We start from the raw sequence: 26647 nt of genomic DNA, 5'->3' as shown, positions 1-26647 counted from the left end.
CAGCAGGGTGACCTTACATCCCACAGTGGTGTAGAGTCAGCTGAACAGAAGGGAGACAAGGGGCCGGCATTTTGCTGGGGGCAATGGTGCCGAAACAATACATTTTAAAGCCCTTCAGGCCCCTCGACCATCAACGGGACGGGGTTAAAGCAACATAAAAGAGCACTGAAAACATTCACAGAGGTTGGGCCTCCCCACAAGGACCTGGGTTGAACAGAATTGCTCAAGCCTGCCCTTCGAAGCACATTGGGCCTGTAGTGGTGGTGGAAGGGCGGAAAGGTCTGAAGGTAAAACCCAGCAGAGGCAACTGTGGATCCTCCACATTTCCCAACTCTAGCAGATGTGGCCAGCACCCGGTAATGCAAGTCTCCACAAGGCTGACCTACCGCCACATGCCCCGTGAGAGGTACGGCCAGCCTCTGCTTACCCGACAACATTCAGGGCCAGGGTCCCCATGCCCAGCCTCCACGTGGCCAGGAAAGGGCATGGGTACTTTTGCAGCAAACCGTGTTCGCAGTGTTCCCCTCTTGGGAACTTTACCTGCGCTCAGGCTTCCAGTCGGCCAAACCACAACAGGCCACCTCCTTCTGCTACCCATGTAATGGAGTGGCAAAAACGAGCAGAGTGTGTGGGCCCGGGAACGCTCGGACCATCCGTAAATAGGCCTATATATGATATGATATATGATATGGTATATGATGTGGCATTTATAACGCGCCGATACACAAGTGTTTCTATGCTCTCGTACGGGTGCGTTCACGGGCCAAACAAGCAGCTATCAAGTGGGAGGCCAAAATGCAGCAGGCATTGCTGGGCGCATTTCCTCCTGACACACACGCAAGCATGCAGCTCTGTTAATGATAGTGTGGGCGGCTCTTAAAAGAGCCTTTGGGGTTTGTGGTGGTGCTGCTGCGGGTGTCCTCAACCCCCGAATCCGTAAAGAGTGCGACCCTGGCGCTTCAGGGCATAGACGACATCCATTGCGGTGACCGTCTTCCTCTTGGCGTGCTCGGTGTAGGTGACGGCATCCCGGATCACGTTCTCCAGGAAGACCTTCAGCACCCCACGGGTCTCCTCGTAGATGAGGCCGGAGATGCGCTTGACTCCGCCACGGCGAGCCAGGCGGCGGATGGCGGGCTTGGTAATTCCCTGAATGTTATCTCGGAGCACTTTCCTGTGCCTCTTGGCGCCGCCCTTGCCGAGTCCTTTCCCTCCTTTGCCACGTCCAGACATGATGGCTCTTCTCTCCCTCACAAACGAGCTGAGACTGTGGTGGCACGGCAGAATCAGCTACTTATATAGGCCCCCGGCGGACCAGGGGGAGAGCTCCCAACACACCAGCTCAATTGCGCGTCACAGACTGGGCCGGGCCTTGTGTGGGCCGGGCCTCAGCATTTCAAAATGCCCGCGCTTGCCAGCCGTTTGTCGCCAGCCCGCGCTTCTTTCAGGTCTGAGGACCTGCTAACGAAAGAGCTTGCCCATGCGACTGGAAAGGTGCCAAGGCAGTTTGCTTTTTTTCTGCCCTTTTGCGCTTTGGCAGACGCCATCCGAATTCGGACGTTTCGACCCCGGGAATGCGTCTATCCACACACAGGAAAGCCACGAGGCTCTCTCTTCTACTACTTAGGTGGAAGCTGCCACCCAAGCACCCGTGGAAAGGTCTGCCCCCCACTGTGCTCTTTTTTGCCAACGCTGCATGGAAGGACACCGTGGAAGCCAGCAGGCGGCATGCTTCGGGGAAGCAACAAAGCGCGCGTGTTTATTATTTTCTTTTCTCTTTCTCCCCCCCCCCCCCCCCCTCCCTCCCCTCCCCCCCCCACACACCCACCAGCCGTTAGTGTTGCTGAGCCCTCGGGCAAGGAAGCCAGGCCAGTGACTGAATGTGCCCGGGGTATTGGAAAGAAAAGAAAGAGCAAAAATGGCAACTTCGAAAGAGCAGACTACGCTACTGGTCAAGATACTGAGCTCTTTGGCAGAGTTTGTGGGCGGCTCTGAAAAGAGCCCTTGGGGTTTTGGTTGTTGTGTTTTTTTTTTTTTTACGAGGATGGGCGGTTACTTGCTGGCTTTGCCCCCTGCCTTGTGGCCCTCGGTCTTCTTGGGCAGCAGCACGGCCTGGATGTTGGGCAGCACTCCTCCCTGGGCGATGGTGACCTTGCCCAGGAGCTTGTTGAGCTCCTCGTCATTGCGGATGGCGAGCTGCAGGTGTCTGGGGATGATACGTGTCTTCTTGTTGTCTCGGGCGGCGTTGCCGGCCAGCTCAAGGATTTCGGCAGTCAGATACTCGAGCACGGCGGCCAGATAGACGGGGGCGCCAGCCCCAACCCGTTCAGCGTAGTTCCCCTTCCGCAGCAGCCGGTGCACACGGCCGACTGGGAACTGCAGGCCAGCCCGGGAGGAGCGAGTCTTGGCCTTGGCGCGGGCCTTGCCTCCTTGCTTTCCACGTCCAGACATGCTGATGCGAGTGGGAACTCTCTGTCAGTTCGAAGAGAAAATAATGCCTGGGCCCGGGGAGACGGGGCATATAAAGACTAGGCAGAACGCTCCGATTGGAGGACACCTAGCCTCTGGGTGAACACCCATTGGTCGAGGGAAGGATTGCGGTCAGCCAATCAGAGCTCAGGCGGGCGGGCGGGCCTGGGGCACACCCACAGGCAGTACGTGCCGACCGATACCGACCAATGTTAGGCAGGGAGCGGCAGCAGCCGATTAACACACACACCCTATAAAAGAGAGCGGTTTGGGGGAGGGCTTTACTTGTTTCTCCCGCTCTTCCAGAGAGTGAACATCGTTGCTGCCGACCATGCCTGAGCCAGCCAAGTCCGCCCCAGCTCCCAAGAAGGGCTCCAAGAAAGCGCTCTCAAAGCCGCCCAAGAAGGACGGGAAGAAGCGCAAGAGGTGCAGGAAGGAGAGCTATGCTATCTACATCTACAAGGTGATGAAGCAGGTGCACCCCGACACCGGCATCTCCTCCAAGGCCATGGGCATCATGAACTCCTTTGTCAATGACATCTTTGAGCGCATCGCCGGGGAAGCCTCCCGCCTGACACTCTACAACAAGAGGCATACCATCACCTCCAGGGAGATCCAGACCGCCGTGCGCCTCCTGCTGCCGGGTGAGCTGGCCAAGCACGCTGTGTCCGAGGGCACAAAGGCCGTCACCAAGTACACCAGCGCCAAGTGAGGGCGGCCGCCTGAGCCCCCCTGGGACCCGAGCTCCCGGCTCAAAAAAACAACCCAAAGGCTCTTCTAAGAGCCACCCAACAACTCCATTCAAGAGCCAGCATGCTTTGTTTAGCGCCGCTTGCTTTCGAAATGAAAGCGCACACACCAGAGCCCCAAGATCTTGTCAAAGCAAATGCTTGGTTGAGGATCAGGAGGGGTAGCGTCACCCCACTAACAAAGGACCAAGCAAGCCGCAATGGTTATGGTTGACGCACTGGCGTGCGCGCGCACACACACACACACAAAGTCTGTGTTGCATCTCCTGTGTCAAGCGCTCAGCTGCCATTGGCGGGGCTTCGTAGCGGCTGTCTGGCTGCGCACCCAACCTACGTAACGATCAAGCACAGCACAAAGACACAACACAGCGAAGAGGGGCTGCATTGAGGCCACGCCGCTCAGGCTTCCTATGTATAATAGAAACGGTACTGTACAGGGGCAAGGCGTGTTCCAATGGGGGGTGGGGGGGGGGCTTGGGGATGGGGCTGCGTAGTTCCGGGTGCGCTGCTATACCAGTGTAAATAATGCCCATTCAAGTGCAGTTTGCAGAGTTGCATGTGAGTCAGGGGTGCGTGTGTAGCAGGGGCAGCACTGTGTGTTCCGTAGGGGTACTACTGCGGGTGCGGGGGGTTGCGCGCGTGTGTGTGGGGAGATGTGTGGGGGGGTGTGTGGGGAGGGGGTGTGTGTGTGTGTGTGTGTGTGTGTGAGTGAGTGAGTGAGTGTATGAGTGTGAGTGTGTGTGTACGCGCACACGCGCAAGGCTTGTTAGGGAGTCCCCTTGCATCCACTTCGAAGCGCTCGCCCGGCTGGTGCCACAGTGTCAGGGTGGAGGTCGGACCCCATGTTGCACGGCCACCCCGATTGCCCGATGGGCTCTTTCATCTGGAGCTGGAAGGAGAGCAAACCGATGGCAGCAGGCCCTCGATGAATTGAATCAACAAGAAATAAAATCATGTGGGCCTGTCTGTGTGTGTGAGGGAGGGGGGGGCTGGGGCTGGGGCTGGTGGGCGGCTTTCCGAACCACACCATGCGCCGACATGGGGCTGTGCTGGGCTCTGGCAAGTGGGGTGAAAAAGAGTTACAGCAAGTGCATATTGGCCATAGCAGTGCCGGGCAGGCTAGTGAATCCGGTCTGCCGCACGATCAGCAGGGTAGCCCGAGAAAGAGCCAGGGCGAAGTGAGTCATTTCCTCTGGTACCGTGAGAAGCCTGAGAGAGACCAGGGGAAGGGAGCTTTTCCCTCTGGTGTCGCGAAATGGAGCCATTTCCTCTGGCGTTGTGAGAAGCCTGAACCAGGGGACAAAGGGCATGTGATTACCCCTACCCCCCCTCTGCCCCCCCCCCCCGCCCTGCCCCCCGCCACCACCTAGCCGGGGCTGAAAAGGCATCCTATCTGGTGTTACGCGATGGACAGCACACAGAAGGAAGCCTGAACAAGATCCTGGGGAAGAGAGGCATAACCCCCTAGGGTAGAAGTAGAACCACCCCTGAAGAGGGGAAACCCTCTCCAGGCATCCAAGTGTGAAGACAGCAACCATGGTCGTTAAGGAATGCTGGTGTTTCTTTTTAACTTTGAGTTGAACCAAGAACTTGTAGTCCGCTTTAAGACTCTTCTTTTCTTGGAACTTTGTTTTCGTTCCCCTTGGAAAAGGATGGCGGCCTGAGGGAGGGAGCCATTCCCTCGAGGAACAGCCTGTTTCTTCATTGGAATGGGAGCCCTCTCTCCAGAAGAAGAGAGGCGCCCTTCTGCACCGAGAAGACTCACAAGCCCTTTAGTTTAGTTATAGGTGTCGGGGAAGGAAATGGGTGTCTGACACAGGACGGCAGACTTTTTCTTTTCCTGGACATCCCGACAGTCTCCGTAGTGAGACAAGGAAACCCCTCTTAGAAGATAGGGAAAGTTAGGGTTTTCCAAGAGACAGCGGGGTAGGCCTCTGGGTGAAAGGAGCAGGGTTCTTTGGCCCCTGCCCCGACGACCGCCTCTGACGAACGCCTGACAAACGCCGTTCTTTGCCCGACGGGCAAAGGCCCAGCAGGCCCCAACGGGCACAGCTCCTGGGCAAGTTAGAGCGAGGTTTGCAATAGGTCTTAGCCTGAGGACCAAAGTAACATGGAAGGTGAAATGAGAGCCCTTTTGGGCGAGAGGGCCGGGCGGTCTTGATATCGCGTTCAGACCTTTCCCGGAACCTTGGTTGATGTTCGTGCCTCCCTCCCAGCAGCCTCAGCGCTTCTCACTTAGGGTAATGAGTGGAGTCCCCAGTCAGCCTCCTCCCCTCGCTTGCCATTCCTTCTTGGAACACGGTGTACAATGTATCTCTTCTGGCAGCTATCTGCAGAACCCTGGCTCTTGCACTCTTGGCCAGCTGGGCTGCAGTAACTTCTTCCGTTAAGAGAGGGCAGCAGGGTGACCTTACATCCCACAGTGGTGTAGAGTCAGCTGAACAGAAGGGAGACAAGGGGCCGGCATTTTGCTGGGGGCAATGGTGCCGAAACAATACATTTTAAAGCCCTTCAGGCCCCTCGACCATCAACGGGACGGGGTTAAAGCAACATAAAAGAGCACTGAAAACATTCACAGAGGTTGGGCCTCCCCACAAGGACCTGGGTTGAACAGAATTGCTCAAGCCTGCCCTTCGAAGCACATTGGGCCTGTAGTGGTGGTGGAAGGGCGGAAAGGTCTGAAGGTAAAACCCAGCAGAGGCAACTGTGGATCCTCCACATTTCCCAACTCTAGCAGATGTGGCCAGCACCCGGTAATGCAAGTCTCCACAAGGCTGACCTACCGCCACATGCCCCGTGAGAGGTACGGCCAGCCTCTGCTTACCCGACAACATTCAGGGCCAGGGTCCCCATGCCCAGCCTCCACGTGGCCAGGAAAGGGCATGGGTACTTTTGCAGCAAACCGTGTTCGCAGTGTTCCCCTCTTGGGAACTTTACCTGCGCTCAGGCTTCCAGTCGGCCAAACCACAACAGGCCACCTCCTTCTGCTACCCATGTAATGGAGTGGCAAAAACGAGCAGAGTGTGTGGGCCCGGGAACGCTCGGACCATCCGTAAATAGGCCTATATATGATATGATATATGATATGGTATATGATGTGGCATTTATAACGCGCCGATACACAAGTGTTTCTATGCTCTCGTACGGGTGCGTTCACGGGCCAAACAAGCAGCTATCAAGTGGGAGGCCAAAATGCAGCAGGCATTGCTGGGCGCATTTCCTCCTGACACACACGCAAGCATGCAGCTCTGTTAATGATAGTGTGGGCGGCTCTTAAAAGAGCCTTTGGGGTTTGTGGTGGTGCTGCTGCGGGTGTCCTCAACCCCCGAATCCGTAAAGAGTGCGACCCTGGCGCTTCAGGGCATAGACGACATCCATTGCGGTGACCGTCTTCCTCTTGGCGTGCTCGGTGTAGGTGACGGCATCCCGGATCACGTTCTCCAGGAAGACCTTCAGCACCCCACGGGTCTCCTCGTAGATGAGGCCGGAGATGCGCTTGACTCCGCCACGGCGAGCCAGGCGGCGGATGGCGGGCTTGGTAATTCCCTGAATGTTATCTCGGAGCACTTTCCTGTGCCTCTTGGCGCCGCCCTTGCCGAGTCCTTTCCCTCCTTTGCCACGTCCAGACATGATGGCTCTTCTCTCCCTCACAAACGAGCTGAGACTGTGGTGGCACGGCAGAATCAGCTACTTATATAGGCCCCCGGCGGACCAGGGGGAGAGCTCCCAACACACCAGCTCAATTGCGCGTCACAGACTGGGCCGGGCCTTGTGTGGGCCGGGCCTCAGCATTTCAAAATGCCCGCGCTTGCCAGCCGTTTGTCGCCAGCCCGCGCTTCTTTCAGGTCTGAGGACCTGCTAACGAAAGAGCTTGCCCATGCGACTGGAAAGGTGCCAAGGCAGTTTGCTTTTTTTCTGCCCTTTTGCGCTTTGGCAGACGCCATCCGAATTCGGACGTTTCGACCCCGGGAATGCGTCTATCCACACACAGGAAAGCCACGAGGCTCTCTCTTCTACTACTTAGGTGGAAGCTGCCACCCAAGCACCCGTGGAAAGGTCTGCCCCCCACTGTGCTCTTTTTTGCCAACGCTGCATGGAAGGACACCGTGGAAGCCAGCAGGCGGCATGCTTCGGGGAAGCAACAAAGCGCGCGTGTTTATTATTTTCTTTTCTCTTTCTCCCCCCCCCCCCCCTCCCTCCCCTCCCCCCCCCACACACCCACCAGCCGTTAGTGTTGCTGAGCCCTCGGGCAAGGAAGCCAGGCCAGTGACTGAATGTGCCCGGGGTATTGGAAAGAAAAGAAAGAGCAAAAATGGCAACTTCGAAAGAGCAGACTACGCTACTGGTCAAGATACTGAGCTCTTTGGCAGAGTTTGTGGGCGGCTCTGAAAAGAGCCCTTGGGGTTTTGGTTGTTGTGTTTTTTTTTTTTTTACGAGGATGGGCGGTTACTTGCTGGCTTTGCCCCCTGCCTTGTGGCCCTCGGTCTTCTTGGGCAGCAGCACGGCCTGGATGTTGGGCAGCACTCCTCCCTGGGCGATGGTGACCTTGCCCAGGAGCTTGTTGAGCTCCTCGTCATTGCGGATGGCGAGCTGCAGGTGTCTGGGGATGATACGTGTCTTCTTGTTGTCTCGGGCGGCGTTGCCGGCCAGCTCAAGGATTTCGGCAGTCAGATACTCGAGCACGGCGGCCAGATAGACGGGGGCGCCAGCCCCAACCCGTTCAGCGTAGTTCCCCTTCCGCAGCAGCCGGTGCACACGGCCGACTGGGAACTGCAGGCCAGCCCGGGAGGAGCGAGTCTTGGCCTTGGCGCGGGCCTTGCCTCCTTGCTTTCCACGTCCAGACATGCTGATGCGAGTGGGAACTCTCTGTCAGTTCGAAGAGAAAATAATGCCTGGGCCCGGGGAGACGGGGCATATAAAGACTAGGCAGAACGCTCCGATTGGAGGACACCTAGCCTCTGGGTGAACACCCATTGGTCGAGGGAAGGATTGCGGTCAGCCAATCAGAGCTCAGGCGGGCGGGCGGGCGGGCCTGGGGCACACCCACAGGCAGTACGTGCCGACCGATACCGACCAATGTTAGGCAGGGAGCGGCAGCAGCCGATTAACACACACACCCTATAAAAGAGAGCGGTTTGGGGGAGGGCTTTACTTGTTTCTCCCGCTCTTCCAGAGAGTGAACATCGTTGCTGCCGACCATGCCTGAGCCAGCCAAGTCCGCCCCAGCTCCCAAGAAGGGCTCCAAGAAAGCGCTCTCAAAGCCGCCCAAGAAGGACGGGAAGAAGCGCAAGAGGTGCAGGAAGGAGAGCTATGCTATCTACATCTACAAGGTGATGAAGCAGGTGCACCCCGACACCGGCATCTCCTCCAAGGCCATGGGCATCATGAACTCCTTTGTCAATGACATCTTTGAGCGCATCGCCGGGGAAGCCTCCCGCCTGACACTCTACAACAAGAGGCATACCATCACCTCCAGGGAGATCCAGACCGCCGTGCGCCTCCTGCTGCCGGGTGAGCTGGCCAAGCACGCTGTGTCCGAGGGCACAAAGGCCGTCACCAAGTACACCAGCGCCAAGTGAGGGCGGCCGCCTGAGCCCCCCTGGGACCCGAGCTCCCGGCTCAAAAAAACAACCCAAAGGCTCTTCTAAGAGCCACCCAACAACTCCATTCAAGAGCCAGCATGCTTTGTTTAGCGCCGCTTGCTTTCGAAATGAAAGCGCACACACCAGAGCCCCAAGATCTTGTCAAAGCAAATGCTTGGTTGAGGATCAGGAGGGGTAGCGTCACCCCACTAACAAAGGACCAAGCAAGCCGCAATGGTTATGGTTGACGCACTGGCGTGCGCGCGCACACACACACACACAAAGTCTGTGTTGCATCTCCTGTGTCAAGCGCTCAGCTGCCATTGGCGGGGCTTCGTAGCGGCTGTCTGGCTGCGCACCCAACCTACGTAACGATCAAGCACAGCACAAAGACACAACACAGCGAAGAGGGACTGCATTGAGGCCACGCCGCTCAGGCTTCCTATGTATAATAGAAACGGTACTGTACAGGGGCAAGGCGTGTTCCAATGGGGGGTGGGGGGGGGGCTTGGGGATGGGGCTGCGTAGTTCCGGGTGCGCTGCTATACCAGTGTAAATAATGCCCATTCAAGTGCAGTTTGCAGAGTTGCATGTGAGTCAGGGGTGCGTGTGTAGCAGGGGCAGCACTGTGTGTTCCGTAGGGGTACTACTGCGGGTGCGGGGGGTTGCGCGCGTGTGTGTGGGGAGATGTGTGGGGGGGTGTGTGGGGAGGGGGTGTGTGTGTGTGTGTGTGTGTGTGTGTGTGTGTGTGTGTGTGTGTGTGTGTGTGTGTGTGTGTGTGAGTGAGTGAGTGAGTGTATGAGTGTGAGTGTGTGTGTACGCGCACACGCGCAAGGCTTGTTAGGGAGTCCCCTTGCATCCACTTCGAAGCGCTCGCCCGGCTGGTGCCACAGTGTCAGGGTGGAGGTCGGACCCCATGTTGCACGGCCACCCCGATTGCCCGATGGGCTCTTTCATCTGGAGCTGGAAGGAGAGCAAACCGATGGCAGCAGGCCCTCGATGAATTGAATCAACAAGAAATAAAATCATGTGGGCCTGTCTGTGTGTGTGAGGGAGGGGGGGGCTGGGGCTGGGGCTGGGGCTGGTGGGCGGCTTTCCGAACCACACCATGCGCCGACATGGGGCTGTGCTGGGCTCTGGCAAGTGGGGTGAAAAAGAGTTACAGCAAGTGCATATTGGCCATAGCAGTGCCGGGCAGGCTAGTGAATCCGGTCTGCCGCACGATCAGCAGGGTAGCCCGAGAAAGAGCCAGGGCGAAGTGAGTCATTTCCTCTGGTACCGTGAGAAGCCTGAGAGAGACCAGGGGAAGGGAGCTTTTCCCTCTGGTGTCGCGAAATGGAGCCATTTCCTCTGGCGTTGTGAGAAGCCTGAACCAGGGGACAAAGGGCATGTGATTACCCCTACCCCCCCTCTGCCCCCCCCCCCCCGCCCTGCCCCCCGCCACCACCTAGCCGGGGCTGAAAAGGCATCCTATCTGGTGTTACGCGATGGACAGCACACAGAAGGAAGCCTGAACAAGATCCTGGGGAAGAGAGGCATAACCCCCTAGGGTAGAAGTAGAACCACCCCTGAAGAGGGGAAACCCTCTCCAGGCATCCAAGTGTGAAGACAGCAACCATGGTCGTTAAGGAATGCTGGTGTTTCTTTTTAACTTTGAGTTGAACCAAGAACTTGTAGTCCGCTTTAAGACTCTTCTTTTCTTGGAACTTTGTTTTCGTTCCCCTTGGAAAAGGATGGCGGCCTGAGGGAGGGAGCCATTCCCTCGAGGAACAGCCTGTTTCTTCATTGGAATGGGAGCCCTCTCTCCAGAAGAAGAGAGGCGCCCTTCTGCACCGAGAAGACTCACAAGCCCTTTAGTTTAGTTATAGGTGTCGGGGAAGGAAATGGGTGTCTGACACAGGACGGCAGACTTTTTCTTTTCCTGGACATCCCGACAGTCTCCGTAGTGAGACAAGGAAACCCCTCTTAGAAGATAGGGAAAGTTAGGGTTTTCCAAGAGACAGCGGGGTAGGCCTCTGGGTGAAAGGAGCAGGGTTCTTTGGCCCCTGCCCCGACGACCGCCTCTGACGAACGCCTGACAAACGCCGTTCTTTGCCCGACGGGCTTTGCCCGACGGGCAAAGGCCCAGCAGGCCCCAACGGGCACAGCTCCTGGGCAAGTTAGAGCGAGGTTTGCAATAGGTCTTAGCCTGAGGACCAAAGTAACATGGAAGGTGAAATGAGAGCCCTTTTGGGCGAGAGGGCCGGGCGGTCTTGATATCGCGTTCAGACCTTTCCCGGAACCTTGGTTGATGTTCGTGCCTCCCTCCCAGCAGCCTCAGCGCTTCTCACTTAGGGTAATGAGTGGAGTCCCCAGTCAGCCTCCTCCCCTCGCTTGCCATTCCTTCTTGGAACACGGTGTACAATGTATCTCTTCTGGCAGCTATCTGCAGAACCCTGGCTCTTGCACTCTTGGCCAGCTGGGCTGCAGTAACTTCTTCCGTTAACAGAGGGCAGCAGGGTGACCTTACATCCCACAGTGGTGTAGAGTCAGCTGAACAGAAGGGAGACAAGGGGCCGGCATTTTGCTGGGGGCAATGGTGCCGAAACAATACATTTTAAAGCCCTTCAGGCCCCTCGACCATCAACGGGACGGGGTTAAAGCAACATAAAAGAGCACTGAAAACATTCACAGAGGTTGGGCCTCCCCACAAGGACCTGGGTTGAACAGAATTGCTCAAGCCTGCCCTTCGAAGCACATTGGGCCTGTAGTGGTGGTGGAAGGGCGGAAAGGTCTGAAGGTAAAACCCAGCAGAGGCAACTGTGGATCCTCCACATTTCCCAACTCTAGCAGATGTGGCCAGCACCCGGTAATGCAAGTCTCCACAAGGCTGACCTACCGCCACATGCCCCGTGAGAGGTACGGCCAGCCTCTGCTTACCCGACAACATTCAGGGCCAGGGTCCCCATGCCCAGCCTCCACGTGGCCAGGAAAGGGCATGGGTACTTTTGCAGCAAACCGTGTTCGCAGTGTTCCCCTCTTGGGAACTTTACCTGCGCTCAGGCTTCCAGTCGGCCAAACCACAACAGGCCACCTCCTTCTGCTACCCATGTAATGGAGTGGCAAAAACGAGCAGAGTGTGTGGGCCCGGGAACGCTCGGACCATCCGTAAATAGGCCTATATATGATATATGATATGGTATATGATGTGGCATTTATAACGCGCCGATACACAAGTGTTTCTATGCTCTCGTACGGGTGCGTTCACGGGCCAAACAAGCAGCTATCAAGTGGGAGGCCAAAATGCAGCAGGCATTGCTGGGCGCATTTCCTCCTGACACACACGCAAGCATGCAGCTCTGTTAATGATAGTGTGGGCGGCTCTTAAAAGAGCCTTTGGGGTTTGTGGTGGTGGTGGTGGTGGTGCTGCTGCGGGTGTCCTCAACCCCCGAATCCGTAAAGAGTGCGACCCTGGCGCTTCAGGGCATAGACGACATCCATTGCGGTGACCGTCTTCCTCTTGGCGTGCTCGGTGTAGGTGACGGCATCCCGGATCACGTTCTCCAGGAAGACCTTCAGCACCCCACGGGTCTCCTCGTAGATGAGGCCGGAGATGCGCTTGACTCCGCCACGGCGAGCCAGGCGGCGGATGGCGGGCTTGGTAATTCCCTGAATGTTATCTCGGAGCACTTTCCTGTGCCTCTTGGCGCCGCCCTTGCCGAGTCCTTTCCCTCCTTTGCCACGTCCAGACATGATGGCTCTTCTCTCCCTCACAAACGAGCTGAGACTGTGGTGGCACGGCAGAATCAGCTACTTATATAGGCCCCCGGCGGACCAGGGGGAGAGCTCCCAACACACCAGCTCAATTGCGCGTCACAGACTGGGCCGGGCCTTGTGTGGGCCGGGCCTCAGCATTTCAAAATGCCCGCGCTTGCCAGCCGTTTGTCGCCAGCCCGCGCTTCTTTCAGGTCTGAGGACCTGCTAACGAAAGAGCTTGCCCATGCGACTGGAAAGGTGCCAAGGCAGTTTGCTTTTTTTCTGCCCTTTTGCGCTTTGGCAGACGCCATCCGAATTCGGACGTTTCGACCCCGGGAATGCGTCTATCCACACACAGGAAAGCCACGAGGCTCTCTCTTCTACTACTTAGGTGGAAGCTGCCACCCAAGCACCCGTGGAAAGGTCTGCCCCCCACTGTGCTCTTTTTTGCCAACGCTGCATGGAAGGACACCGTGGAAGCCAGCAGGCGGCATGCTTCGGGGAAGCAACAAAGCGCGCGTGTTTATTATTTTCTTTTCTCTTTCTCCCCCCCCCCCCCCTCCCTCCCCTCCCCCCCCCACACACCCACCAGCCGTTAGTGTTGCTGAGCCCTCGGGCAAGGAAGCCAGGCCAGTGACTGAATGTGCCCGGGGTATTGGAAAGAAAAGAAAGAGCAAAAATGGCAACTTCGAAAGAGCAGACTACGCTACTGGTCAAGATACTGAGCTCTTTGGCAGAGTTTGTGGGCGGCTCTGAAAAGAGCCCTTGGGGTTTTGGTTGTTGTGTTTTTTTTTTTTTTACGAGGATGGGCGGTTACTTGCTGGCTTTGCCCCCTGCCTTGTGGCCCTCGGTCTTCTTGGGCAGCAGCACGGCCTGGATGTTGGGCAGCACTCCTCCCTGGGCGATGGTGACCTTGCCCAGGAGCTTGTTGAGCTCCTCGTCATTGCGGATGGCGAGCTGCAGGTGTCTGGGGATGATACGTGTCTTCTTGTTGTCTCGGGCGGCGTTGCCGGCCAGCTCAAGGATTTCGGCAGTCAGATACTCGAGCACGGCGGCCAGATAGACGGGGGCGCCAGCCCCAACCCGTTCAGCGTAGTTCCCCTTCCGCAGCAGCCGGTGCACACGGCCGACTGGGAACTGCAGGCCAGCCCGGGAGGAGCGAGTCTTGGCCTTGGCGCGGGCCTTGCCTCCTTGCTTTCCACGTCCAGACATGCTGATGCGAGTGGGAACTCTCTGTCAGTTCGAAGAGAAAATAATGCCTGGGCCCGGGGAGACGGGGCATATAAAGACTAGGCAGAACGCTCCGATTGGAGGACACCTAGCCTCTGGGTGAACACCCATTGGTCGAGGGAAGGATTGCGGTCAGCCAATCAGAGCTCAGGCGGGCGGGCGGGCGGGCCTGGGGCACACCCACAGGCAGTACGTGCCGACCGATACCGACCAATGTTAGGCAGGGAGCGGCAGCAGCCGATTAACACACACACCCTATAAAAGAGAGCGGTTTGGGGGAGGGCTTTACTTGTTTCTCCCGCTCTTCCAGAGAGTGAACATCGTTGCTGCCGACCATGCCTGAGCCAGCCAAGTCCGCCCCAGCTCCCAAGAAGGGCTCCAAGAAAGCGCTCTCAAAGCCGCCCAAGAAGGACGGGAAGAAGCGCAAGAGGTGCAGGAAGGAGAGCTATGCTATCTACATCTACAAGGTGATGAAGCAGGTGCACCCCGACACCGGCATCTCCTCCAAGGCCATGGGCATCATGAACTCCTTTGTCAATGACATCTTTGAGCGCATCGCCGGGGAAGCCTCCCGCCTGACACTCTACAACAAGAGGCATACCATCACCTCCAGGGAGATCCAGACCGCCGTGCGCCTCCTGCTGCCGGGTGAGCTGGCCAAGCACGCTGTGTCCGAGGGCACAAAGGCCGTCACCAAGTACACCAGCGCCAAGTGAGGGCGGCCGCCTGAGCCCCCCTGGGACCCGAGCTCCCGGCTCAAAAAAACAACCCAAAGGCTCTTCTAAGAGCCACCCAACAACTCCATTCAAGAGCCAGCATGCTTTGTTTAGCGCCGCTTGCTTTCGAAATGAAAGCGCACACACCAGAGCCCCAAGATCTTGTCAAAGCAAATGCTTGGTTGAGGATCAGGAGGGGTAGCGTCACCCCACTAACAAAGGACCAAGCAAGCCGCAATGGTTATGGTTGACGCACTGGCGTGCGCGCGCACACACACACACACAAAGTCTGTGTTGCATCTCCTGTGTCAAGCGCTCAGCTGCCATTGGCGGGGCTTCGTAGCGGCTGTCTGGCTGCGCACCCAACCTACGTAACGATCAAGCACAGCACAAAGACACAACACAGCGAAGAGGGGCTGCATTGAGGCCACGCCGCTCAGGCTTCCTATGTATAATAGAAACGGTACTGTACAGGGGCAAGGCGTGTTCCAATGGGGGGTGGGGGGGGGGCTTGGGGATGGGGCTGCGTAGTTCCGGGTGCGCTGCTATACCAGTGTAAATAATGCCCATTCAAGTGCAGTTTGCAGAGTTGCATGTGAGTCAGGGGTGCGTGTGTAGCAGGGGCAGCACTGTGTGTTCCGTAGGGGTACTACTGCGGGTGCGGGGGGTTGCGCGCGTGTGTGTGGGGAGATGTGTGGGGGGGTGTGTGGGGAGGGTGTGTGTGTGTGTGTGTGTGTGTGTGTGTGTGTGTGTGTGTGTGTGTGTGTGTGAGTGAGTGAGTGAGTGAGTGTATGAGTGTGAGTGTGTGTGTACGCGCACACGCGCAAGGCTTGTTAGGGAGTCCCCTTGCATCCACTTCGAAGCGCTCGCCCGGCTGGTGCCACAGTGTCAGGGTGGAGGTCGGACCCCATGTTGCACGGCCACCCCGATTGCCCGATGGGCTCTTTCATCTGGAGCTGGAAGGAGAGCAAACCGATGGCAGCAGGCCCTCGATGAATTGAATCAACAAGAAATAAAATCATGTGGGCCTGTCTGTGTGTGTGAGGGAGGGGGGGGCTGGGGCTGGGGCTGGTGGGCGGCTTTCCGAACCACACCATGCGCCGACATGGGGCTGTGCTGGGCTCTGGCAAGTGGGGTGAAAAAGAGTTACAGCAAGTGCATATTGGCCATAGCAGTGCCGGGCAGGCTAGTGAATCCGGTCTGCCGCACGATCAGCAGGGTAGCCCGAGAAAGAGCCAGGGCGAAGTGAGTCATTTCCTCTGGTACCGTGAGAAGCCTGAGAGAGACCAGGGGAAGGGAGCTTTTCCCTCTGGTGTCGCGAAATGGAGCCATTTCCTCTGGCGTTGTGAGAAGCCTGAACCAGGGGACAAAGGGCATGTGATTACCCCTACCCCCCCTCTGCCCCCCCCCCCCCCGCCCTGCCCCCCGCCACCACCTAGCCGGGGCTGAAAAGGCATCCTATCTGGTGTTACGCGATGGACAGCACACAGAAGGAAGCCTGAACAAGATCCTGGGGAAGAGAGGCATAACCCCCTAGGGTAGAAGTAGAACCACCCCTGAAGAGGGGAAACCCTCTCCAGGCATCCAAGTGTGAAGACAGCAACCATGGTCGTTAAGGAATGCTGGTGTTTCTTTTTAACTTTGAGTTGAACCAAGAACTTGTAGTCCGCTTTAAGACTCTTCTTTTCTTGGAACTTTGTTTTCGTTCCCCTTGGAAAAGGATGGCGGCCTGAGGGAGGGAGCCATTCCCTCGAGGAACAGCCTGTTTCTTCATTGGAATGGGAGCCCTCTCTCCAGAAGAAGAGAGGCGCCCTTCTGCACCGAGAAGACTCACAAGCCCTTTAGTTTAGTTATAGGTGTCGGGGAAGGAAATGGGTGTCTGACACAGGACGGCAGACTTTTTCTTTTCCTGGACATCCCGACAGTCTCCGTAGTGAGACAAGGAAACCCCTCTTAGAAGATAGGGAAAGTTAGGGTTTTCCAAGAGACAGCGGGGTAGGCCTCTGGGTGAAAGGAGCAGGGTTCTTTGGCCCCTGCCCCGACGACCGCCTCTGACGAACGCCTGACAAACGCCGTTCTTTGCCCGACGGGCTTTGCCCGACGGGCAAAGGCCCAGCAGGCCCCAACGGGCACAGCTCCTGGGCAAGTTAGAGCGAGGTTTGCAATAGGTCTTAGCCTGAGGACCAAAGTAACATGGAAGGTGAAATGAGAGCCCTTTTGGGCGAGAGGGCCGGGCGGTCTTGATATCGCGTTCAGACCTTTCCCGGAACCTTGGTTGATGTTCGTGCCTCCCTCCCAGCAGCCTCAGCGCTTCTCACTTAGGGTAATGAGTGGAGTCCCCAGTCAGCCTCCTCCCCTCGCTTGCCATTCCTTCTTGGAACACGGTGTACAATGTATCTCTTCTGGCAGCTATCTGCAGAACCCTGGCTCTTGCACTCTTGGCCAGCTGGGCTGCAGTAACTTCTTCCGTTAACAGAGGGCAGCAGGGTGACCTTACATCCCACAGTGGTGTAGAGTCAGCTGAACAGAAGGGAGACAAGGGGCCGGCATTTTGCTGGGGGCAATGGTGCCGAAACAATACATTTTAAAGCCCTTCAGGCCCCTCGACCATCAACGGGACGGGGTTAAAGCAACATAAAAGAGCACTGAAAACATTCACAGAGGTTGGGCCTCCCCACAAGGACCTGGGTTGAACAGAATTGCTCAAGCCTGCCCTTCGAAGCACATTGGGCCTGTAGTGGTGGTGGAAGGGCGGAAAGGTCTGAAGGTAAAACCCAGCAGAGGCAACTGTGGATCCTCCACATTTCCCAACTCTAGCAGATGTGGCCAGCACCCGGTAATGCAAGTCTCCACAAGGCTGACCTACCGCCACATGCCCCGTGAGAGGTACGGCCAGCCTCTGCTTACCCGACAACATTCAGGGCCAGGGTCCCCATGCCCAGCCTCCACGTGGCCAGGAAAGGGCATGGGTACTTTTGCAGCAAACCGTGTTCGCAGTGTTCCCCTCTTGGGAACTTTACCTGCGCTCAGGCTTCCAGTCGGCCAAACCACAACAGGCCACCTCCTTCTGCTACCCATGTAATGGAGTGGCAAAAACGAGCAGAGTGTGTGGGCCCGGGAACGCTCGGACCATCCGTAAATAGGCCTATATATGATATATGATATGGTATATGATGTGGCATTTATAACGCGCCGATACACAAGTGTTTCTATGCTCTCGTACGGGTGCGTTCACGGGCCAAACAAGCAGCTATCAAGTGGGAGGCCAAAATGCAGCAGGCATTGCTGGGCGCATTTCCTCCTGACACACACGCAAGCATGCAGCTCTGTTAATGATAGTGTGGGCGGCTCTTAAAAGAGCCTTTGGGGTTTGTGGTGGTGGTGGTGGTGGTGCTGCTGCGGGTGTCCTCAACCCCCGAATCCGTAAAGAGTGCGACCCTGGCGCTTCAGGGCATAGACGACATCCATTGCGGTGACCGTCTTCCTCTTGGCGTGCTCGGTGTAGGTGACGGCATCCCGGATCACGTTCTCCAGGAAGACCTTCAGCACCCCACGGGTCTCCTCGTAGATGAGGCCGGAGATGCGCTTGACTCCGCCACGGCGAGCCAGGCGGCGGATGGCGGGCTTGGTAATTCCCTGAATGTTATCTCGGAGCACTTTCCTGTGCCTCTTGGCGCCGCCCTTGCCGAGTCCTTTCCCTCCTTTGCCACGTCCAGACATGATGGCTCTTCTCTCCCTCACAAACGAGCTGAGACTGTGGTGGCACGGCAGAATCAGCTACTTATATAGGCCCCCGGCGGACCAGGGGGAGAGCTCCCAACACACCAGCTCAATTGCGCGTCACAGACTGGGCCGGGCCTTGTGTGGGCCGGGCCTCAGCATTTCAAAATGCCCGCGCTTGCCAGCCGTTTGTCGCCAGCCCGCGCTTCTTTCAGGTCTGAGGACCTGCTAACGAAAGAGCTTGCCCATGCGACTGGAAAGGTGCCAAGGCAGTTTGCTTTTTTTCTGCCCTTTTGCGCTTTGGCAGACGCCATCCGAATTCGGACGTTTCGACCCCGGGAATGCGTCTATCCACACACAGGAAAGCCACGAGGCTCTCTCTTCTACTACTTAGGTGGAAGCTGCCACCCAAGCACCCGTGGAAAGGTCTGCCCCCCACTGTGCTCTTTTTTGCCAACGCTGCATGGAAGGACACCGTGGAAGCCAGCAGGCGGCATGCTTCGGGGAAGCAACAAAGCGCGCGTGTTTATTATTTTCTTTTCTCTTTCTCCCCCCCCCCCCCCTCCCTCCCCTCCCCCCCCCACACACCCACCAGCCGTTAGTGTTGCTGAGCCCTCGGGCAAGGAAGCCAGGCCAGTGACTGAATGTGCCCGGGGTATTGGAAAGAAAAGAAAGAGCAAAAATGGCAACTTCGAAAGAGCAGACTACGCTACTGGTCAAGATACTGAGCTCTTTGGCAGAGTTTGTGGGCGGCTCTGAAAAGAGCCCTTGGGGTTTTGGTTGTTGTGTTTTTTTTTTTTTTTACGAGGATGGGCGGTTACTTGCTGGCTTTGCCCCCTGCCTTGTGGCCCTCGGTCTTCTTGGGCAGCAGCACGGCCTGGATGTTGGGCAGCACTCCTCCCTGGGCGATGGTGACCTTGCCCAGGAGCTTGTTGAGCTCCTCGTCATTGCGGATGGCGAGCTGCAGGTGTCTGGGGATGATACGTGTCTTCTTGTTGTCTCGGGCGGCGTTGCCGGCCAGCTCAAGGATTTCGGCAGTCAGATACTCGAGCACGGCGGCCAGATAGACGGGGGCGCCAGCCCCAACCCGTTCAGCGTAGTTCCCCTTCCGCAGCAGCCGGTGCACACGGCCGACTGGGAACTGCAGGCCAGCCCGGGAGGAGCGAGTCTTGGCCTTGGCGCGGGCCTTGCCTCCTTGCTTTCCACGTCCAGACATGCTGATGCGAGTGGGAACTCTCTGTCAGTTCGAAGAGAAAATAATGCCTGGGCCCGGGGAGACGGGGCATATAAAGACTAGGCAGAACGCTCCGATTGGAGGACACCTAGCCTCTGGGTGAACACCCATTGGTCGAGGGAAGGATTGCGGTCAGCCAATCAGAGCTCAGGCGGGCGGGCGGGCGGGCCTGGGGCACACCCACAGGCAGTACGTGCCGACCGATACCGACCAATGTTAGGCAGGGAGCGGCAGCAGCCGATTAACACACACACCCTATAAAAGAGAGCGGTTTGGGGGAGGGCTTTACTTGTTTCTCCCGCTCTTCCAGAGAGTGAACATCGTTGCTGCCGACCATGCCTGAGCCAGCCAAGTCCGCCCCAGCTCCCAAGAAGGGCTCCAAGAAAGCGCTCTCAAAGCCGCCCAAGAAGGACGGGAAGAAGCGCAAGAGGTGCAGGAAGGAGAGCTATGCTATCTACATCTACAAGGTGATGAAGCAGGTGCACCCCGACACCGGCATCTCCTCCAAGGCCATGGGCATCATGAACTCCTTTGTCAATGACATCTTTGAGCGCATCGCCGGGGAAGCCTCCCGCCTGACACTCTACAACAAGAGGCATACCATCACCTCCAGGGAGATCCAGACCGCCGTGCGCCTCCTGCTGCCGGGTGAGCTGGCCAAGCACGCTGTGTCCGAGGGCACAAAGGCCGTCACCAAGTACACCAGCGCCAAGTGAGGGCGGCCGCCTGAGCCCCCCTGGGACCCGAGCTCCCGGCTCAAAAAAACAACCCAAAGGCTCTTCTAAGAGCCACCCAACAACTCCATTCAAGAGCCAGCATGCTTTGTTTAGCGCCGCTTGCTTTCGAAATGAAAGCGCACACACCAGAGCCCCAAGATCTTGTCAAAGCAAATGCTTGGTTGAGGATCAGGAGGGGTAGCGTCACCCCACTAACAAAGGACCAAGCAAGCCGCAATGGTTATGGTTGACGCACTGGCGTGCACGCGCACACACACACACACACACAAAGTCTGTGTTGCATCTACTGTGTCAAGCGCTCAGCTGCCATTGGCGGGGCTTCGTAGCGGCTGTCTGGCTGCGCACCCAACCTACGTAACGATCAAGCACAGCACAAAGACACAACACAGCGAAGAGGGGCTGCATTGAGGCCACGCCGCTCAGGCTTCCTATGTATAATAGAAACGGTACTGTACAGGGGCAAGGCGTGTTCCAATGGGGGGTGGGGGGGGGCTTGGGGATGGGGCTGCGTAGTTCCGGGTGCGCTGCTATACCAGTGTAAATAATGCCTATTCAAGTGCAGTTTGCAGAGTTGCATGTGAGTCAGGGGTGCGTGTGTAGCAGGGGCAGCACTGTGTGTTCCGTAGGGGTACTACTGCGGGTGCGGGGGGTTGCGCGCGTGTGTGTGGGGAGATGTGTGGGGGGGGGGTGTGGGGAGGGGGTGTGTGTGTGTGTGTGTGTGTGTGAGTGAGTGAGTGTGTGAGTGTATGAGTGTGAGTGTGTGTGTACGCGCACACGCGCAAGGCTTGTTAGGGAGTCCCCTTGCATCCACTTCGAAGCGCTCGCCCGGCTGGTGCCACAGTGTCAGGGTGGAGGTCGGACCCCATGTTGCACGGCCACCCTGATTGCCCGATGGGCTCTTTCATCTGGAGCTGGAAGGAGAGCAAACCGATGGCAGCAGGCCCTCGATGAATTGAATCAACAAGAAATAAAATCATGTGGGCCTGTCTGTGTGTGTGAGGGAGGGGGGGGCTGGGGCTGGTGGGCGGCTTTCCGAACCACACCATGCGCCGACATGGGGCTGTGCTGGGCTCTGGCAAGTGGGGTGAAAAAGAGTTACAGCAAGTGCATATTGGCCATAGCAGTGCCGGGCAGGCTAGTGAATCCGGTCTGCCGCACGATCAGCAGGGTAGCCCGAGAAAGGGCCAGGGCGAAGTGAGTCATTTCCTCTGGTACCGTGAGAAGCCTGAGAGAGACCAGGGGAAGGGAGCTTTTCCCTCTGGTGTCGCGAAATGGAGCCATTTCCTCTGGCGTTGTGAGAAGCCTGAACCAGGGGACAAAGGGCATGTGATTACCCCTACCCCTACCCCCCCTCTGCCCCCCCCCCCCGCCCTGCCCCCCGCCACCACCTAGCCGGGGCTGAAAAGGCATCCTATCTGGTGTTACGCGATGGACAGCACACAGAAGGAAGCCTGAACAAGATCCTGGGGAAGAGAGGCATAACCCCCTAGGGTAGAAGTAGAACCACCCCTGAAGAGGGGAAACCCTCTCCAGGCATCCAAGTGTGAAGACAGCAACCATGGTCGTTAAGGAATGCTGGTGTTTCTTTTTAACTTTGAGTTGAACCAAGAACTTGTAGTCCGCTTTAAGACTCTTCTTTTCTTGGAACTTTGTTTTCGTTCCCCTTGGAAAAGGATGGCGGCCTGAGGGAGGGAGCCATTCCCTCGAGGAACAGCCTGTTTCTTCATTGGAATGGGAGCCCTCTCTCCAGAAGAAGAGAGGCGCCCTTCTGCACCGAGAAGACTCACAAGCCCTTTAGTTTAGTTATAGGTGTCGGGGAAGGAAATGGGTGTCCGACACAGGACGGCAGACTTTTTCTTTTCCTGGACATCCCGACAGTCTCCGTAGTGAGACAAGGAAACCCCTCTTAGAAGATAGGGAAAGTTAGGGTTTTCCAAGAGACAGCGGGGTAGGCCTCTGGGTGAAAGGAGCAGGGTTCTTTGGCCCCTGCCCCGACGACCGCCTCTGACGAACGCCTGACAAACGCCGTTCTTTGCCCGACGGGCTTTGCCCGACGGGCAAAGGCCCAGCAGGCCCCAACGGGCACAGCTCCTGGGCAAGTTAGAGCGAGGTTTGCAATAGGTCTTAGCCTGAGGACCAAAGTAACATGGAAGGTGAAATGAGAGCCCTTTTGGGCGAGAGGGCCGGGCGGTCTTGATATCGCGTTCAGACCTTTCCCGGAACCTTGGTTGATGTTCGTGCCTCCCTCCCAGCAGCCTCAGCGCTTCTCACTTAGGGTAATGAGTGGAGTCCCCAGTCAGCCTCCTCCCCTCGCTTGCCATTCCTTCTTGGAACACGGTGTACAATGTATCTCTTCTGGCAGCTATCTGCAGAACCCTGGCTCTTGCACTCTTGGCCAGCTGGGCTGCAGTAACTTCTTCCGTTAACAGAGGGCAGCAGGGTGACCTTACATCCCACAGTGGTGTAGAGTCAGCTGAACAGAAGGGAGACAAGGGGCCGGCATTTTGCTGGGGGCAATGGTGCCGAAACAATACATTTTAAAGCCCTTCAGGCCCCTCGACCATCAACGGGACGGGGTTAAAGCAACATAAAAGAGCACTGAAAACATTCACAGAGGTTGGGCCTCCCCACAAGGACCTGGGTTGAACAGAATTGCTCAAGCCTGCCCTTCGAAGCACATTGGGCCTGTAGTGGTGGTGGAAGGGCGGAAAGGTCTGAAGGTAAAACCCAGCAGAGGCAACTGTGGATCCTCCACATTTCCCAACTCTAGCAGATGTGGCCAGCACCCGGTAATGCAAGTCTCCACAAGGCTGACCTACCGCCACATGCCCCGTGAGAGGTACGGCCAGCCTCTGCTTACCCGACAACATTCAGGGCCAGGGTCCCCATGCCCAGCCTCCACGTGGCCAGGAAAGGGCATGGGTACTTTTGCAGCAAACCGTGTTCGCAGTGTTCCCCTCTTGGGAACTTTACCTGCGCTCAGGCTTCCAGTCGGCCAAACCACAACAGGCCACCTCCTTCTGCTACCCATGTAATGGAGTGGCAAAAACGAGCAGAGTGTGTGGGCCCGGGAACGCTCGGACCATCCGTAAATAGGCCTATATATGATATATGATATGGTATATGATGTGGCATTTATAACGCGCCGATACACAAGTGTTTCTATGCTCTCGTACGGGTGCGTTCACGGGCCAAACAAGCAGCTATCAAGTGGGAGGCCAAAATGCAGCAGGCATTGCTGGGCGCATTTCCTCCTGACACACACGCAAGCATGCAGCTCTGTTAATGATAGTGTGGGCGGCTCTTAAAAGAGCCTTTGGGGTTTGTGGTGGTGGTGGTGGTGGTGCTGCTGCGGGTGTCCTCAACCCCCGAATCCGTAAAGAGTGCGACCCTGGCGCTTCAGGGCATAGACGACATCCATTGCGGTGACCGTCTTCCTCTTGGCGTGCTCGGTGTAGGTGACGGCATCCCGGATCACGTTCTCCAGGAAGACCTTCAGCACCCCACGGGTCTCCTCGTAGATGAGGCCGGAGATGCGCTTGACTCCGCCACGGCGAGCCAGGCGGCGGATGGCGGGCTTGGTAATTCCCTGAATGTTATCTCGGAGCACTTTCCTGTGCCTCTTGGCGCCGCCCTTGCCGAGTCCTTTCCCTCCTTTGCCACGTCCAGACATGATGGCTCTTCTCTCCCTCACAAACGAGCTGAGACTGTGGTGGCACGGCAGAATCAGCTACTTATATAGGCCCCCGGCGGACCAGGGGGAGAGCTCCCAACACACCAGCTCAATTGCGCGTCACAGACTGGGCCGGGCCTTGTGTGGGCCGGGCCTCAGCATTTCAAAATGCCCGCGCTTGCCAGCCGTTTGTCGCCAGCCCGCGCTTCTTTCAGGTCTGAGGACCTGCTAACGAAAGAGCTTGCCCATGCGACTGGAAAGGTGCCAAGGCAGTTTGCTTTTTTTCTGCCCTTTTGCGCTTTGGCAGACGCCATCCGAATTCGGACGTTTCGACCCCGGGAATGCGTCTATCCACACACAGGAAAGCCACGAGGCTCTCTCTTCTACTACTTAGGTGGAAGCTGCCACCCAAGCACCCGTGGAAAGGTCTGCCCCCCACTGTGCTCTTTTTTGCCAACGCTGCATGGAAGGACACCGTGGAAGCCAGCAGGCGGCATGCTTCGGGGAAGCAACAAAGCGCGCGTGTTTATTATTTTCTTTTCTCTTTCTCCCCCCCCCCCCCCCCCCCCCCTCCCTCCCCTCCCCCCCCCACACACCCACCAGCCGTTAGTGTTGCTGAGCCCTCGGGCAAGGAAGCCAGGCCAGTGACTGAATGTGCCCGGGGTATTGGAAAGAAAAGAAAGAGCAAAAATGGCAACTTCGAAAGAGCAGACTACGCTACTGGTCAAGATACTGAGCTCTTTGGCAGAGTTTGTGGGCGGCTCTGAAAAGAGCCCTTGGGGTTTTGGTTGTTGTGTTTTTTTTTTTTTTACGAGGATGGGCGGTTACTTGCTGGCTTTGCCCCCTGCCTTGTGGCCCTCGGTCTTCTTGGGCAGCAGCACGGCCTGGATGTTGGGCAGCACTCCTCCCTGGGCGATGGTGACCTTGCCCAGGAGCTTGTTGAGCTCCTCGTCATTGCGGATGGCGAGCTGCAGGTGTCTGGGGATGATACGTGTCTTCTTGTTGTCTCGGGCGGCGTTGCCGGCCAGCTCAAGGATTTCGGCAGTCAGATACTCGAGCACGGCGGCCAGATAGACGGGGGCGCCAGCCCCAACCCGTTCAGCGTAGTTCCCCTTCCGCAGCAGCCGGTGCACACGGCCGACTGGGAACTGCAGGCCAGCCCGGGAGGAGCGAGTCTTGGCCTTGGCGCGGGCCTTGCCTCCTTGCTTTCCACGTCCAGACATGCTGATGCGAGTGGGAACTCTCTGTCAGTTCGAAGAGAAAATAATGCCTGGGCCCGGGGAGACGGGGCATATAAAGACTAGGCAGAACGCTCCGATTGGAGGACACCTAGCCTCTGGGTGAACACCCATTGGTCGAGGGAAGGATTGCGGTCAGCCAATCAGAGCTCAGGCGGGCGGGCGGGCGGGCCTGGGGCACACCCACAGGCAGTACGTGCCGACCGATACCGACCAATGTTAGGCAGGGAGCGGCAGCAGCCGATTAACACACACACCCTATAAAAGAGAGCGGTTTGGGGGAGGGCTTTACTTGTTTCTCCCGCTCTTCCAGAGAGTGAACATCGTTGCTGCCGACCATGCCTGAGCCAGCCAAGTCCGCCCCAGCTCCCAAGAAGGGCTCCAAGAAAGCGCTCTCAAAGCCGCCCAAGAAGGACGGGAAGAAGCGCAAGAGGTGCAGGAAGGAGAGCTATGCTATCTACATCTACAAGGTGATGAAGCAGGTGCACCCCGACACCGGCATCTCCTCCAAGGCCATGGGCATCATGAACTCCTTTGTCAATGACATCTTTGAGCGCATCGCCGGGGAAGCCTCCCGCCTGACACTCTACAACAAGAGGCATACCATCACCTCCAGGGAGATCCAGACCGCCGTGCGCCTCCTGCTGCCGGGTGAGCTGGCCAAGCACGCTGTGTCCGAGGGCACAAAGGCCGTCACCAAGTACACCAGCGCCAAGTGAGGGCGGCCGCCTGAGCCCCCCTGGGACCCGAGCTCCCGGCTCAAAAAAACAACCCAAAGGCTCTTCTAAGAGCCACCCAACAACTCCATTCAAGAGCCAGCATGCTTTGTTTAGCGCCGCTTGCTTTCGAAATGAAAGCGCACACACCAGAGCCCCAAGATCTTGTCAAAGCAAATGCTTGGTTGAGGATCAGGAGGGGTAGCGTCACCCCACTAACAAAGGACCAAGCAAGCCGCAATGGTTATGGTTGACGCACTGGCGTGCACGCGCACACACACACACACACACAAAGTCTGTGTTGCATCTACTGTGTCAAGCGCTCAGCTGCCATTGGCGGGGCTTCGTAGCGGCTGTCTGGCTGCGCACCCAACCTACGTAACGATCAAGCACAGCACAAAGACACAACACAGCGAAGAGGGGCTGCATTGAGGCCACGCCGCTCAGGCTTCCTATGTATAATAGAAACGGTACTGTACAGGGGCAAGGCGTGTTCCAATGGGGGGTGGGGGGGGGCTTGGGGATGGGGCTGCGTAGTTCCGGGTGCGCTGCTATACCAGTGTAAATAATGCCTATTCAAGTGCAGTTTGCAGAGTTGCATGTGAGTCAGGGGTGCGTGTGTAGCAGGGGCAGCACTGTGTGTTCCGTAGGGGTACTACTGCGGGTGCGGGGGGTTGCGCGCGTGTGTGTGGGGAGATGTGTGGGGGGGGGGTGTGGGGAGGGGGTGTGTGTGTGTGTGTGTGTGTGTGAGTGAGTGAGTGTGTGAGTGTATGAGTGTGAGTGTGTGTGTACGCGCACACGCGCAAGGCTTGTTAGGGAGTCCCCTTGCATCCACTTCGAAGCGCTCG

At 57.4% G+C, this 26647-nt stretch overlaps 7 protein-coding genes across 7 annotated transcripts; all 7 read right to left on the bottom strand.

Moving 5' to 3' along the window:
• Positions 1-921: 921 nt before the first annotated feature.
• Positions 922-1233, bottom strand: LOC138520218 (histone H4). The gene has a single exon (XM_069632687.1). The coding sequence runs from the start codon at positions 1231-1233 to the stop codon at positions 922-924; it is 312 nt and encodes a 103-aa protein (XP_069488788.1).
• Positions 1234-6536: 5303 nt separating this feature from the next.
• On the bottom strand, positions 6537-6848 carry LOC138520217 (histone H4). The gene has a single exon (XM_069632686.1). The coding sequence runs from the start codon at positions 6846-6848 to the stop codon at positions 6537-6539; it is 312 nt and encodes a 103-aa protein (XP_069488787.1).
• A 779-nt stretch (positions 6849-7627) lies between these two features.
• On the bottom strand, positions 7628-8072 carry LOC138520216 (histone H2A type 2-C). The gene has a single exon (XM_069632685.1). It carries the CDS (start codon positions 8061-8063, stop codon positions 7665-7667), a length of 399 nt encoding a protein of 132 aa, XP_069488786.1. The 5' UTR covers positions 8064-8072; the 3' UTR covers positions 7628-7664.
• A 4148-nt stretch (positions 8073-12220) lies between these two features.
• LOC138520215 (histone H4) lies at positions 12221-12532 on the bottom strand. The gene has a single exon (XM_069632684.1). It carries the CDS (start codon positions 12530-12532, stop codon positions 12221-12223), a length of 312 nt encoding a protein of 103 aa, XP_069488785.1.
• A 779-nt stretch (positions 12533-13311) lies between these two features.
• On the bottom strand, positions 13312-13756 carry LOC138520214 (histone H2A type 2-C). Its single transcript, XM_069632683.1, has one exon. It carries the CDS (start codon positions 13745-13747, stop codon positions 13349-13351), a length of 399 nt encoding a protein of 132 aa, XP_069488784.1. The 5' UTR covers positions 13748-13756; the 3' UTR covers positions 13312-13348.
• A 5233-nt stretch (positions 13757-18989) lies between these two features.
• On the bottom strand, positions 18990-19429 carry LOC138520213 (histone H2A type 2-C). The gene has a single exon (XM_069632682.1). It carries the CDS (start codon positions 19415-19417, stop codon positions 19019-19021), a length of 399 nt encoding a protein of 132 aa, XP_069488783.1. The 5' UTR covers positions 19418-19429; the 3' UTR covers positions 18990-19018.
• Positions 19430-24632: 5203 nt separating this feature from the next.
• On the bottom strand, positions 24633-25080 carry LOC138520211 (histone H2A type 2-C). The gene has a single exon (XM_069632681.1). The coding sequence runs from the start codon at positions 25066-25068 to the stop codon at positions 24670-24672; it is 399 nt and encodes a 132-aa protein (XP_069488782.1). The 5' UTR covers positions 25069-25080; the 3' UTR covers positions 24633-24669.
• Between the last annotated feature and the right edge of the window lie 1567 nt (positions 25081-26647).

This window comes from Ambystoma mexicanum, chromosome 13 (assembly GCF_040938575.1).
Source record: "Ambystoma mexicanum isolate Mex_15411 chromosome 13, UKY_AmexF1_1, whole genome shotgun sequence".
NCBI lineage: Eukaryota > Metazoa > Chordata > Amphibia > Caudata > Ambystomatidae > Ambystoma > Ambystoma mexicanum.
Note: the sequence above shows the minus strand (reverse complement) of the source record. Positions and strands in the feature narration are given on the sequence as shown.

Coding starts and splice junctions, on each gene's coding strand:
- LOC138520218 (XM_069632687.1), bottom strand. CDS start 1,233: ATGTCTGGACGTGGCAAAGGAGGGAAAGGACTCGGCAAGGGCGGCGCC.
- LOC138520217 (XM_069632686.1), bottom strand. CDS start 6,848: ATGTCTGGACGTGGCAAAGGAGGGAAAGGACTCGGCAAGGGCGGCGCC.
- LOC138520216 (XM_069632685.1), bottom strand. CDS start 8,063: ATGTCTGGACGTGGAAAGCAAGGAGGCAAGGCCCGCGCCAAGGCCAAG.
- LOC138520215 (XM_069632684.1), bottom strand. CDS start 12,532: ATGTCTGGACGTGGCAAAGGAGGGAAAGGACTCGGCAAGGGCGGCGCC.
- LOC138520214 (XM_069632683.1), bottom strand. CDS start 13,747: ATGTCTGGACGTGGAAAGCAAGGAGGCAAGGCCCGCGCCAAGGCCAAG.
- LOC138520213 (XM_069632682.1), bottom strand. CDS start 19,417: ATGTCTGGACGTGGAAAGCAAGGAGGCAAGGCCCGCGCCAAGGCCAAG.
- LOC138520211 (XM_069632681.1), bottom strand. CDS start 25,068: ATGTCTGGACGTGGAAAGCAAGGAGGCAAGGCCCGCGCCAAGGCCAAG.